This window comes from Haliotis cracherodii, unplaced genomic scaffold (assembly GCF_022045235.1).
Source record: "Haliotis cracherodii isolate W230 unplaced genomic scaffold, xgHalCrac1.p SCAF_6, whole genome shotgun sequence".
NCBI lineage: Eukaryota > Metazoa > Mollusca > Gastropoda > Lepetellida > Haliotidae > Haliotis > Haliotis cracherodii.
Window position 1 is genome coordinate 6182986 of NW_027266319.1, and position 15676 is coordinate 6198661.

The following is a 15676-nucleotide window of genomic DNA, read 5'->3' on the forward strand; positions in this document are numbered from 1 at the left end:
CGTCGGGATATGAGCCTGTTTCAGGCTGCGATGCATAACAAGTCGGATCACAGTTACCTTCGTGAGAATTCGTCAGTTTGTTTCCGGTTGTGTTGAGCGTCAATGTTGACAAGTGGATTGAAAATCTTTTATGGGCGTTTCATTAAGTTGTCATGTCGCCATTGCATCAAAATGTTGATAATCATCCAGTCTTAACATTTACCATCAGAGGGACAGGTATTCGCACGGAAGTCTCTATATGCGACTAGTAACACTGCCAAAAAGTGTGTCAGAACATTTCAACACACAATGATCACGGTTAGAATTGGTCTTCAGCAACCCATGCTTGTAAGAGGGTCCCCTGGTCAGGGATTTGATTTGTTTTTTGTTTAACCAGCACTCAACAATATTCCAGCAAAATGACAGGGGTCAGGATCCTGTTAGTTATGACAAGCATAGGATTTCGCCTTTACGGCAAGCATTGGTTGCTGAAGACCCCATCTACCCCAGATCTTCATGGGACGGGTGGTCAGGGACGCTGACTTGGTTTATGCAAGTCATGGTTTCCCAACTGCTGAGATCGATGTTCATGTCAACCACTGTAGTGTCTGGTCTGGACTCCATTATTTACAGCTGTAATATTGCTGAGTGGGGTGTTAAACAATAAAACATATCAACAGGACATGGCTCATTGTCAGTAAAAGCAAATTTGGTATAGTCCCTCAAAGACCAATTTGTTTCGCTGGTTCAAATATTATTGTATATATCAATTCAGTCATCAGTATTCATGATAACTCCCATTACACATGGACAATGTATCAGTTTTGCACATTGTATAACTTATAATGTAAAACAGGCAAAACATGCACCAGGGCATAGACTGTGGTCCCTTTTACTGAGCCTGGGCTCCGTTCCACAAAGCGATCTTAGCGCTAAGTCGGTCATAACTCCCATTCTTTAACACTGTCTTACGTCGTAGCGCTAAAATCGCTTTGTGGAACGGGTCCCTGGTCTGCAGGTTGATGATGCCTCCTTTAAAATAGTTTGTTTGGATGAAATAGAGATGATACAGTTGGTTGGTTTGTTGTTCAAACTGCACTCAACAATATTCCAGTTATAATAAGGGCGGTCTGTAAATAATCAAGTCTTGATCAGACAATCCAGTGATTAATATCATGCGAGTTGATCCACTCAATTGGGTAGCCATATTATGACTATAGGTTTCATGTGCTATTAAAGAACTATGTAAATCAGTCTTTGTGATGTGGGAAAATGAATGCCAAGGCACTGTAGCTCACCTGGAAATGTGTCAGTTTAAAATGTCAAGAAAGACATCCACTTTCAGCATTGTTTTTAAAAGATTTTCTGCATTATTACCAAGGAGACAAAACTTGCAAAAAAGCCTAACGATCTGAACAAAATGTCATGAGAAACATACACGCCAAATAAATTCAGGTCCCTCAGTCTGGCAATTTCAGAGTAATAATTGGCAGGTAGAAGTGCATCAGGTTATAGCTTCTTTGGTCAAGATGTTTCTAGAAAATGTTCACAGAAGCTGAGGATAGACAAGCAGGCTCGGGGAGCCAAACACACAAGTCATCTCAAATTTGTGCCTTAACAATAACTAAATGTCCAGAGTATTCCCCACATAGGGTACATCAAGCAACCTCACTTGGTTGATCTGTAAGTGAGAATGGTTAGCTTGGTTTTATGCCACTTTCAACAGTATCTCAGCCTTTCGTACTGATGTTTTGTTTGTTGTTTAACGTTGCACTCAGCCATATTCCACACATATGACGGCGGTCTGTAAATAATTGAGTCTGGACCAGACAATCCAGTGGTTGACATCATGAGCAACGATCCACGCATTTGTTATACGATGACATGCATCAACCAAGTCAGCGAGCCTGACCACCCGACCCCGTTAGTCGCCTCTTTTGACAAGCATAGTCACTGTTTACAGTGAGCATGGGTTGCTGAAGACCTATTCAACCTGGATCTTCATGGGTCTGGCCATGAAGATCTGTGTCGAATCGTTCCTCAGCAACCCAAGCTTGTGTAAGAGGCTACTAATAGGATCGGGTGGTCAGGCTTGCTGACTTGGTTGATGCATGTTGCGAATTGCAAAGATCAAAACTCATGTCAATCACTGGATTGTCGTAGAATAATTAAAGACAGAAAAGTTTCTTAAATACAAAACAATAATTTATTCAAGTCTCCTTTTTTTATCACTCACAGAAAGAAATGTTGAACATTCATGGATGCTATATTGAATCTGATTATCATACAGCTTGCACCAGTGAAGGCAGAGCTTACAAGGTAGATACACAAATGATTCCTTTCAAACTTGGTATGTGCATTGCATCTCAGAATACAGTCCAGTCTCAGCTCTTTACAGACAGGGTGACATTTACAACTATTAGTTTATGAAAAAAAAGTCTTCGCAATGACTTGTTGGAGAACAAAATTTGTCAGATTAAAAGAGAAATAATTAATTTTAATCCCAAGAATGAATATACTGCACAATGAGATCAATACATTGAGTGAAAATTCATACCAAGTTTGAGTGACTGACAGAGGTGTTGATTGTCCATATAAGGTAATGAGGTTGATGTGGTTACCAAGGTAACAGGGATACAGAGCACAATGACCACAAAAAGCTTATATCAACACTACCTGGTAGCAACATACTATATATATATTTATGTATATATATAAAAATTTCAACCTTCAAAAATTTGTACAACATCCTTTATATGAACTGATAACTACTGTCCATAACTCGTTATCCAAATGAAAGCTGACTCAGCTTAAACGGAGCTTTGTGTCCCTGCTATGTAAACGATGCATTGCACTTGTCTGACAGTGATTTCTGAATGTGACAAACTACGCCAAGTGAAGGCATCCTTCTGTCATCTGTTTGAAATTTGTAATACTGAAAAATACTTGAACACAACAGCTTCATGTACTCGAGTTATGCTACATTGTGTGCGGTGAAGGTTGTCACATTTGGAAATCGTCTCAGAAATAACCACCTCAAAAACAGTCTAAGGAATCCACATTGTGTAACAGTGAGTCTATATACATGTTCAGGAAACAATGTCAATATCACAGAGCCCCGAACCATGTATAGAGCTTTTGAATAAATTTATCAAACACTAGACAGTAAACAATTCTCTGGTTTCATGGAGTGCAACAAACTTGAAAAGATGACGTTTACTACAAGACAGCTTTTAGCACTTAAGGACAGGCATGAGTTGAATGCAGATACGGTACAGTTAGGATGATCATATAGAATATGCTGTGGACAATGTGTGTTTTCTGGGGCAGAATTTAGGCTTATTCACTGCACATGGATGTCAAAACCAATGAATTGTTTCTGATATTCTCACGTCAACAGAAAAACAATACAGGCTTGTGTAGTAACAATAATTGCACATTTTCAGTAGAAGTCTGTATTCACTGACAGTAGTTGTATGGAAAATGCTACATCACAATCTCACAGCTTTCACACTGCATGTACAAAACCCAACATGCGACAAGGCAAGGGTAAATGCCTTTCTTTGCTGTATATTTCTGCAATGGACTACACTAGGCACATCATGTGCAGTTATGCTTCGATTGTGAACTGCCGTATTCAACCCAAAAAGTGTTCCTCCCCTCCTGTCATTGTAATAACAGCAGTCTGATGAAATAATTACAGTTTTGATTGAACTGCACAGGATGTGCCTTCGTAAACATTTTACTAAACTTATTAAACTCTTCTGATATTGATGGCCTTTTGATTTTAACCTGGACACTTATTGGGTTGAGTACAGTATACTGAACCTCGGATGCTGTGCACAATATCAACTTGTATATTATTGTAACTCTTCTCCTAATTGGGGAAAACCTTTTCTTCAAAAAGTATATTTCATCTCCATCGCTATGCAAATCTAGATTGGCAGACAAAATCATACAAAATGTACAAATATACAACTTCAATACATAGCGTGTTAGCCATACAATAATACAATATAATTGAGGAGGTACACACTGTACAGGAATAAATTAGGCTCTCTAGCCCGACAAGGGCACAATTTACACTATCTTAAAATCGTTTATCTTATTGTACATCGGGCGATACATACAGGTTATTTAACAATTGGGTTTGAATGTCATGGCTAGATATGAACTAATCGTCATATTTCATTCCCTTTGTCAAATGTAAGAAATCGCTAATTACAAGATTCAAATTCTAGCATTTCTTCATATTGCACAGTAATTAAATATTTTCCATTTTAGTGTTCAATTTTGATTGAACCAAATTCATTTATGAGAATTTGGTGAGTTACTTGATTTCAAACTGCTTTCTTTTCCTTCACAATAAACTGTATATGAACACTTACTGAATGAACACGATTTCAATGTGAGAAATATTACAAACATGAATGATTTTACTTGGTACATAGTATATGTCGCGCATGTAGAAATAAATATTCATACATACCAGATCTAAAATTGGACTTGTTCCCTTAAAACGTACAAAAGTTACAAATTTATCCCAAATTCCACCTTATTCAATTACCATACAGCACATTTCAAGCAAGGTTTCAATTTTTGGAGATAGTATCTCAATAACACCCAATAACAAACATACAATACATCAATATTTCTTTGGTGTGTTTTAGACTTCTTACCAAATTCACAAGTTAAATTATCAAAGACTTAAAGCACTGTTTGGACATCATATTGAACAAGTTCCTCAAACGTCTCACAATTTTCACAGTATGAACATACAAATGGCTTCAATCCACGAAAATGTCAAGCCATCACATACAATCAGTTTCCAATGCTCGCCACTGACGATATTCCTGCATATAATAAGTTACTTGACAATGGTTTCTCCAATCCGCCACTATAGATTACACAGCCAGTATGTGACACAGACAGACAGACAGACACTCAGTCTACATCATACAGTTGTGACGGACAGTAGAGGGTTATAAGTCTTTCCATCCTGAACCCGACTACCATGGGCAAGCATCTCCTGCACAGTCACAAAGTTGTCAAGGACTTTCTTGCCCTTGTGTTTGTTCATCTTGCGATGACTCAGTTCAACAATATTCGCCTCCTTCTTCTCTTCGGCTTCTTTCAGAGTTTCCATTCTTGCCTTGATCATCAACTCTTTCTTCTTCTTGTAATCCTTCGCCTTTTCCAAGTGGCGTTTCCTCTCTTCCTTCGTCCAGTACCTTCCAGTTTTCATCTCGCTCATGGCGTCATCGTCCGTGGTCATCCCACAGCGCTCTTCTGAGATTTTCTTTGCTCGTTCTTTGAGGATTTTGTTTCGGACAGGTCGTCGGGTGATGTAACGCGTGCCATCAGGCCGACGTTTGACAACCCACTCCATAGCACCACTTTCTGATTGGGTGGCATCTTTACCCTGAACAGACTTGGTGGACTCTCCGTCCACTGACTTACTGACACTGGATGGCTTTGATAGGGAGCGAGTGCGATGTTTCTGGTCCATCTGCTGCTGAAACAGTTTCTGTTGGATTGCAATTGTATGTTCCAGATTTGCTCGATTTGTGTACATGACATCAGCGTATTGAATGTACAAATCCTGAAGAGATTCTCCCATGTGGATATGGTCTTTGAGTCCACCACTATTCCCATTGGTCTGAGGCTGCACGGGCACAGGCACAATGCCCTTGTAGCCATGACCACTGTCATCACTGGAGTAGTCCCGTGACTTGGTTGGTGTTTGAGTCTGTTTCTCTGTGTCACTGGACGATGGGATCGCAGGACCGGGGGCTAAACACAACATTGAATTCTTGAAGCCTCTATCCCCATCATCACTAGCCTGGTTGAGTTCTAGTGTCAGGGGGGTACTCCGACAGCTTTCACCAGTGTTGTATGCACTCGTAGTTGACGTGTCTTTCTCCCGCTCGGAGCTCTTCACATTCTGCTGGCCCATCTTCATAGAGGGCGCACTTCTCCGGATGAGGAGCTCGGAGGGATCAAGGGATTGCACATGTTTAAGGTATTCCAGTCTAGTTCCCATACGGGGCACAATGCGTGGACTTTTTTGTGGCTCAATTTTGAAGATGTCTCTATGATGATCCAGTTTCATCTGATCTTTAATATGCGAGTCCACAATTTCTTGACACTCTAAATTTATCTCCTCCATTTCTCGATTGAGGAGATGCAGCTCTCTCTCGATGCTGCTTCCAGAGTCCTTACGTTTGCCTTCCTTCTTTGGTGATCTTTCACCTTTGACACAACGGTGTTGTAGCACCTGACGGAACTGATCACAAGCCTCTGCAGAAATGTCATTGCTCATAAGCTCGGGCTCATTTGATGTGACACTCTCATTACTGTGATGTAGTCCTTCCCGATTCAGATTACAAACAGGAGGAAACTTCATGTGTGTGGGCGGAGTCAGGCACTCGATGTCAAACGTCTCCTGAAACAAATAAAAAATTAAAAAAATTATTGCTAGTTCCCAAAAACGTATTACCCAGTACAACTACCTGGATAACTTGCTAGTTCTACTATGACATGTATAACCTGTGTGCATGACTTTAGTTAGATACTTTGCAATAGCCACAATTACATTGGGTTGCTTGATGCGCATGTCCTGCAACCTCTGACCTATAATCTCATCAGCTGTTTCGGAAAGTGTTCTTATCTGATTTGACCATCTAAGCACAGCAAATTCAAAAAAATCATTATCCTCAAACACACTTTTTTCCATGCTTATCAGCATCAAGAAATATTTTCACGTGGCCGTTTGCAAGAAAACCTGTTCACACAATGTATTGCCCGCTCTGAATGAATGAAGTGGCTCTGTTGCCAGATTTCACAATGTTAAGTGACTTTAATGTGATCACAGGATACTCGGCTTGTAAACAACACTTACAGAGGCCACATATCTATGGAGATTACCCTGGAAAAATACACCACTTTCTCCGCTAAACATTTATTCCAATAGATGCGGAACAGTTAAGGAACCCATAGCTTCTGGATAAACATAATCTTTGGGAGGTCTTTATCTGTAGAATCCTGTTTCTCTCTTTCCCCATTTAAGAATACAAACAGGATAAAGTTTGCCCAACTTGGAAATTTGCATTTAGAAACTGGTAATTCAGATACCTTTTCAGTCTTGATGACAAAACAAATATTTGTATCTTCATTTATTAGTCTGAAGTGACATTATTAATGACAAAATGCATAACCAAAATAGGTTAAAAGCCTGGGATTTTATCCCCCCCCAAAAATGGTCCCTGTAATTTCTTGAAAAAATAATAATTATGCTTTATCTTGTTTGAAAAGAAAAGAAATAGTCTGCCACAAAAATTACATTGTCACAATGTGTTTTTTTGCGAAAAATTTGTTTGTCTCATAGTTTTAATTTTAAAATATATGATTTTCAGCTGTAGCTTAAAAAATATCTTGTCTCAATACAAACTCCTAGTCTTCAAGCCCCCCCCCCCCAAATATCAACTGGTCAGTCCTCAATTCTTAAGTCATCTTATTCCTGTTTATTTACATCCTTGTACCACATAACTGTTGAAAAATTAGAAATAAAGTTATTTTAACCTTAATTATATACTGAACCAAAAAGTTGTGGATTAGGACTATATTTTGGGATTTTCTTTTAGTGAAAATGGAGTTTTCATTAAATGTGTATGGTATAGAAAAATAGTTTATGACCCCATTTTTTTGTTTAGTATAGATGGTATTGATGATGTCCTGTTAGATTTGGAAAGCACTTTGAGAGATGTTTTTTTTTTTCCAAACTGTTCATATACTGCTGCAAAGGAGATCCCTAAGAAACCAACACTCATTGTTACCCAGAATGCACTTGTTATATGTGGCCTTACTTCAGCACTACGTGACATGATGTATGAGACTGTTTCTATTTTCTGATATATGTAACATGAGACGGGGGAATAAGCAACACATTGTGATAAGGAGAGGGAAAAAATATTCTTTGGCAAATGTCAAGGCACTGCATAAAACAATGCCTCATAAACATAATCTAGTATGGTGTACTAACAGGGTCATAAATCCTTTTTTATCATCAGGAGAAGAATGCCAGTGAAGTGTGTTAGAAAGCAGATCGTGGTCCTACTGGCCCCCCATACCTTAAGCCACCTATCACCTTTATTTCAATGACTACAACCAGATGAGGAACCGATACAGGTATCTTGATATAAAAATCTACAGATAATCCAGGAATAAATTATACCCAATTGCAGATAAATGATTTACTCATTCAGCTCTAATGTCACTTCGTGTTTGTCTACAGCTGTTGATTTGATGCCTCAGTAAAAATAGGAGAAAGTTTGTAAAATAATTTTTTTTAGAATTCCCAAACTTTGCACTTCTTTTCAGCAATATTCCATTACACTCAAAACATGAAAAGATTTGCTGAAACAAGGCGACACCCATTTTCACATGAAAGCTTTGTTACTGCCCCTTGGAAGCACTACAGTTCATTCAGGCCATCAAGTTAGGCCGTAACCACTGCAAGTTGAGACAAGGTCATAAGTTATGGGCTAAAAGGGTTTGTACAAGGGCAAAATGGCTGCCTAATACTACTTTCCCCAAAGCATATCCTAAATCAGGCCATACTCAAAGAGCAAAGTCATTGAGCTAGAAACAAAACTGTCTGGTTTGCAATTAGATCACAATTGATTTGCAGAGTTGATGGTGGTAAATGGCTGCAATGTGTTCTAACAGGCAATAATTGCCTCATGCTGATGGCGCCAGAACAGTTGTCGCAACTACAAGCACCCACAGTAAGGAAAGCTTGTTTTCACAAGGAAATAAACCAACACTGATTGATTTTAAAAATAAATAAAAAGTAAATGTTAGCACTTGGTGACTGTCAATGTACCGAAACATTCCAGACATGATAAAAGCTTTGGTTCCTTAAAATCCCGATTTTGCTGAGTGAAACAGTTTTCTTATTTATTAAAAATATTTGTCATTTTTTAAAAAGAAATGTGATAAAACTACATTGTTGTTTAACACAGCACTCAGCAATATTCCTGCTTTATGACGGTCTGTAAATAATCAAGTCTTGACCAGACAACCCAGTGATTGACATCCTGAGCATTGTTGTACACATTTGGGATCAGTGACATGCATCAACCAAGTCAGCAAGCCTGACCACCCGATCCCGTTAGTTGCCTCTTAAGACAAACATGGGTTGCTGAAGACCTATTCCACCTATTCTGGATGTTCACGGGTCAACTACATTTGCGCTCACCTGTTCAGAACTTTCATCATTTTTTGTACTTTCATCAGTTCGCCCAACACCACTGTCTTTCTCATGTTTGTTGGAGTTCTCAGTAGTGGCAGTGTCAGTAGTTCCCCCTTCTTCATCTAAGTTGCGCTGTAATAAAAATAATTTGAATAAGTACCCATTGAACTCCCAAGACGAAAAAAGACCATTTGAAAATAAATGAAAAAGTTGTGTAATACCCTTTACATCTCAAAACAATCACTTTGAAATTTCAAACAAACCAAATTGGATTGCGTGTCAGATGTTCCTGCAATAAAAAGGCTATCACAGGCCATGTTATTGCAAATGATATCTCGAACAAGAGCTCAAACTCTACACAAATAAATGTCAAATTCCCAACGAGAGCAGACCCACGGCATGGCAAAAACATCTACAATATTTATACATTGTATATTGGATTAGATTCATATTTCAAACAATTCACACCACAATAGCCCTCAGATCACCCCGAATATCTGTATTCCCCAAACACCAGGACGAACTGATGGGAGACTATCCCTGCCAATAATGTGGAATTCTACCACCAAACAAGTCCCTGGGTACTAATGGCGTGAACACCTGTTTTTATGTCCATTGAATACATGGTGAAGATAAACTTCAAAGCTCTTGGTATCAACACAAGGGAGAACCCAACCAGCATCCATGTAATGCTGCAGCCAGGCGTTTGTACAATGGCTAATGAGCTTACGTTATCGGTTGTCGGTCATTTTGCTCTGGTGTCTTCTGCCTTGTCTTGCAGCCACATCAAACGAAATCCTGTCTCGTAAATCGCATAATCCCAATTTCCTTCAGCTTAAAGAGGCAGAGTACATCTTATCCATAATTTCCACACAGGAAAGGACGTTTGCTGTCTGTGTTACAAGGTCTTGAAATGATCTGACATGGATTTCTAACCCTCATCCACTTGCTTAATGATCTGGAAAATATTCCATGTCGTCTTTTCTAAACTCTAACAAGAACCATTAAAAAGATAGTTCGCTCATACAAAACCGTGATTCTGTCTTCCCTCGATCTGTGCCACGATCACACGCTGATATAAGCATACAGCGTCAAGGGGGACGTCAAAGTAAATATTTTGGTAGTCTCCTAACGTGACCCAGTTTGGATTGTCCCCCATTTTTACAATGACATGAAAGATATTTTATTGACCTATATTCCTTTCATTCTTTCTCCGATTTCAAGAAAATGGTCAACTTTGGCATGTTTGCACAACAAGAGCTGATGCTAATTACACCAAGTATCAGGCGAGCTCAAAGATGACAACGTCTTTGTGCAGTGTTGACAGTTGCCGGGTCCCCCTCTCTCAACCTACATACATCATATTAAATGAATACATCTTTTTTCCCCTCACTAGATCCCCTATTACAGGCTTGGATGGCCAGGAATAAAGATATTCATGACAAATAAGCTCCCCTTTGGAGCTCTTCAATTGCTGGAGGCCTGGTTTCGTCGTCACTGGAACAGGACACACGTATAGAAAGATCAAAGCCGTGAGAAGACTTCTCTCTCTATGGTTTGAGCAACACACAAAAGGCTGTGTAGTTTTCAGTATAAGTTGCCAACTGAAGTCCTAATTGACACGAATCCATCGAAGTGATTGATTCTAGCTGAGCCCAGACAAGTGTATGGGCTGGACTCTACAGTGTTAAACAGGTATCCAGGTACTGATGGAGTGAACACATTTGTCATGCTGGGGAACTGTCAGCACTTTATTTACAGAAAGCTTCCATTCGAATAATTACAATGCGAGTAGAAAGTCAGGGAAATGTTATTAGTAGAATAAAAGGTATGAGGCCATGGTTTAATAAACTCAGCCGGACCTGTACTGTCTGTCACAGACCCAAGACCATGTATACTACTCAAAAGAAGTTAAGGAACATGCCATGACAGGTTTTTCTCCCTACAATTAGCTGACATGCTGTGATATAACTGGAATATTGTTCAGAGGGTGTAAAACCCAACTCCCACCCATGCCATGACAGATTAACTATAGTCATGAAAAAATCCAGTGATCTGTAACTTCTTTTGAGTAGTATATTTAAGAAACAATCAACTCCATTTCATTCTCATCCAATTTACAGCTCTAGGACCTGACATTAAGACAATGGAGGGGTTCTTTTATAGAATTATGTCAATAAATCAAATCTGAACTCCCAATTTATTTAGAAGACAATTGAAATACGAGTCATCTAATATGGATTCTTCCCAATCTGTACAGTTAGTTTGAAACATGTTTGAGTTGATGTGTCTCGCTGTACGTCACTCGTACCTTGAATAAAGAACATATGGTTGATGGTTTGTTGTTTAATGCCGCACTCAGCAATATTCCAGCTATATGACGGCGGGCTGTGAATAATCAAGTCTGGACCAAACAATTCAGGGATTGACATAATGAGCATCAATCCATGCAGTTGGGATCGATGACATGCATCAACCAAGTCAGTAAGCCTGACCACCCCATCCCATTAGTCGCCTTTTGCGACAAGAATAGTCGCCTTTTACGGCAAGCATTGGTTGCTGAAGACCTATTATACACCGGATCTTCACGGGTCTAAAGAACATATGGAAATCATTCAAACACTTCATTCCCAGAGATGAACTTGTGGTGAAGGATGAAGCCAGCACTGCACATCACATCAGGACATGACAGGCTACCTGCAGAAAAACATGCTGAGGAATTCAAGGCAAAAACCCTTCCCCTGTGATGCAGGGCAGGTTAAGTTCCTGTCAACACAGAGAGGTGGGGCTGCAAGGGAACCCCCAGTATCTTGACATCATCTCTGATGCTTCTCCTGATAAGCCGACTCATCAAGCAGCCTTGATTGTGCGGCATCCTCTTCTTCCCTCCTCAGTCAGGGTAAAGTACAACATACCCAGTGGTCCTGAAACATGCCAGCTCCAGTCAACAGGATGACCTTGGCGAGGTCTCCTGACGAGATATTGATGTTCAATACAGGTGAAATGTTTTCTGGATATTCCGAACTCTCCAGGTTTTGAAATAAAGACTGACAGAGTCTATAGTCATTCAGCTTAATCACAATGGCTTACATTTTGGGAATAAGTGTAAAATTATTATTGCCTTTACTGTAAATATAATTAATTAACTATTATCTGTTCATTCTTACAGCATCTGTGTTCTAGGCCCTTGTGGTGGCCAAGGGATATAAGTGTTTGCTTGTCAAACATTAGACCAGGGTTTGCTACCCATATGAGGATAATGAGTGAAACCCATTCTCATAGTCAGTGATGTTGAGGGAAGATTACGATTATAAACAAACCACTCCCTTAATTATGGAGAGAATTCAGCTAAGTCATCCTATTGACATGGTCGTTCCATTCCGGCAATATATGACTCATTTCAACTTATTTGGGAACGATTATCCACAAATGTTGCCGTACTACACCTGTACTATCCATTTACCCTCCTGACTAAATCGATCACGGCAACTCCCACAGAGCAACCTTCACATAGCCTCAAGCACTGTTTCCTGACCCCCAGATCTGCTGATACAGCAACAATCTGGGATCTGTCCCGATTCATTCTCAAACAACACCATTATTTCATAATCCCATTTATCAAAATAATCCCAGCTTTAACCTACACCAAGTGACAACCTCCTTGCCAGTTGTTACCTCAAGGTCGGCTAATTATCCCTTTTTGTCCAATTTCCCCAGGATTCGCCCGAGATGTGACTGCAGTACTAAGCAGCGAGGGCGCCCTAACAAGACTTGACAAAAACACCCTGTGTTGTTGTGTAGCAGTGATTGTGTGGAGGCAGGCAGTTGTGAAAATAATTACCTGTCGGAGGTAATACTCCACAGTCGGTTGTCTCCTTCACTACAACTCACACTGTTCCTCCATTCCAGCATATGGGCAGGGACGACTCCACACTCAGCTGGATTAGTCAATGTTGGCCGTAAACATATGGAGAGCCAGCCTCAAAGACTGACATTTCATCCCAGAAATAAAGCTATCTTATATATATATATATATCTATCCTCAAAATAAATATCCCAGAACAATCCTTTATTTCAAGCAATCTAGACTTGCCAAATCTTTTCAGACTTTTTTCCTTTTTCTCTCTTAGGTCTGGGAGACGAACTAGCTTCATAATTCACAGAAATTGTTTAAGTTTGACTGGTTGGAAATGACCTAGGTTTGGCTGTTTTAGTGAGTGAGTTTGGTTTTATGCCGCTTTCAGCAATATTCCAGCAATATCTCAGAGGGGGCACCAGAAATGGGCTTCACACATTATACCCATGTCGGGAATCGAACCCCGGGTCTTCGGCGTGACGAGCAAACGCTTTAACCACTAGGCTACCCGACCACCCCTGGCTGCTTTAGAGATGTCTAGTTGTGGCCATTTCTTTTGAGTCTTAAGTGAAATTAGGATGCTGACTGATTTAACTTGTATTGCAGAATTCATAGAGTCTATCCTATTGTTGCATCGGTAGTAAATATATTCTGGTGTTATATGTCTAAGAGTGGGACACCAACCTATATTGTCTAAGCTACAAAAAAGTGACTCAGAGAACTCAATAAAAAGTACAAATGTATTGATACGACTTTAGGAGGTGAGAATGTAGTATGTTTTCTTTCTTTTTGTCATAACATTTTTTTTATCATGTGCTTAAGATATTTTTTTTGGCATCAAATAACTGCTACAGGAGCCAGCATTTATGGCAACAGACGAGACACAAATATATTCACTACTATAAATTATTTCAACTGGACCATAAAACGAATCATAAAATCATAACCATATTTTCACAATTGACATAAATCTAACTTGTAAATTCTGCCAAGCCAAGTGTTATTCCTGCGCTGGCTGGTAGATTACACACCAAGTATATATAGGAGACAGTTCCAGAAGCAGATTAGTATCTGGGAGACAGCCTGATCCCCAGCTAATAGCACAATAATGGGAACAGTCCACAAAACTAGTATTTAATACTCCCCTTCCCTACAATGGTGATGTGTTCATCAATCCATATCAACCAGAAAACTGGGAAAACACATTTCAGACTTGAAAGTGGCTGAATCAAATTTGATAGAATTTGTTTGGTTCTGTTGACAGCATAATAGCAGTGTTCATCACAATTAGGGCCTAATGCAGTCCAAGGGGAGGCCCAAACTACGTTTGGAGCCATGGCATGGTAGCAAGCTGGTATTATCCTGCAGTTCTGACAGTGACAAGGATCCTGCGTGACATCTTGGTTGAGTCAGGTGGTTTATGGGTCCGGCTGCCTCTGCTAAAATACATCTGTTTCATCCACATCATTGCTGCCATCACTACCCATTACAAAGTCTCCATCTTAAAGATGATATGCTGCCTCTTGTTGCAACTGCGAGGAAATTTATATCCTTTAGTGTCTGGAAGATAGCATATTTTCTGACTGCGGCAGACAGTTCTCCTGATCGTATGACCTTCAGGTGGTTCCGATACTGTTTGCCTGATAACTATTTGACATATGTTGGGAACTATGTCTAAAAGGTTATGAATTTGCACCACCTATTTGTACAGAAGATATGACAATCAAAATAAATTTATTTCCATGTCATTTTTTTTTTCAGCTTGGTTCTGCTTCACAGATGAAGTTAAGATTTCGTGGGTTTGCTTCGCATCTCAGTTCATACAAACAGCTTCAGAGAGCTTCAGACAACTCGCATCACGGTAAAAGAAGGAATTCTAGAAGAGGATATTGCCCCAAGGAAAGTGGGCATATTTCAGGGCTATTTCTTTCAGCAGAGACAAACATCAGCACTACTTGCCACTTGCAATTTGAGATCAGGTTCCCAATGCTTACAACCATTGTCTGCAGCACATCACCTCGACTACTTCACAACACAATTCTGACAATACCAGGAACTATATCTTGCCAACTTCAAGACTGATTCTACAACTTTCCGCCTCCTACAACACGCCATGTAATAGTTCCATCACAGCTGTTGATGTCACAGTATCACCGTACATCGGGCCCTCTCTTGTCAGATTCTTTAAATAGGCAAGGAAGTGAGGTTGGAAATATCCTGGAGACAAGCCCTTTAGCTGGAGATACCAACTAAACAGCTTTCCATGTGCCAGCTGGGTACAATTTGTCATTGCCTGAGAATTAAAGCTGTAATGATTGTTGTTGCTGCAACTTATCATTTTCTCAGAGTAATACTCAAATATAATTTGCATGTTTAGAATTTAGAAGGCTAGAAGAGTTAAAGAAACTGAATTGGTTTCTTTCATGACTCTATGCAGAAGGTGTTGGAGATGCATACCAAGGCAATTGCTGAAATAAATTGCTTGACATTTCAAGCCCTTTCAGTGAGTATAGTTTTAAGGCACTTTTGGCAATATTCAAGCAATATCACAATATCGCTGTCTTGCAGGGGCCAGCAGAAATGGGCTT

General features: G+C 39.7%; 1 protein-coding gene across 5 annotated transcripts in view; it reads right to left on the reverse strand.

Annotated features, from left to right (window-relative positions):
- Positions 1 to 2199: 2199 nt before the first annotated feature.
- LOC139444776 (E3 ubiquitin-protein ligase PDZRN3-like) overlaps positions 2200 to 15676 on the reverse strand; it is a 295562-nt gene continuing 282085 nt past the window's right edge. For all 5 annotated transcript variants that reach the window (XM_071225726.1, XM_071225725.1, XM_071225727.1 and 2 more), the window contains 2 exons: positions 9239 to 9364; positions 2200 to 6424 (listed from right to left, as the gene is read on the reverse strand). In XM_071225726.1, the coding sequence (XP_071081827.1) occupies positions 4934 to 6424; positions 9239 to 9364 (1617 nt within the window). In that variant the 3' untranslated portion in view covers positions 2200 to 4933. The remainder of the gene's footprint in view (positions 6425 to 9238; positions 9365 to 15676) is intronic.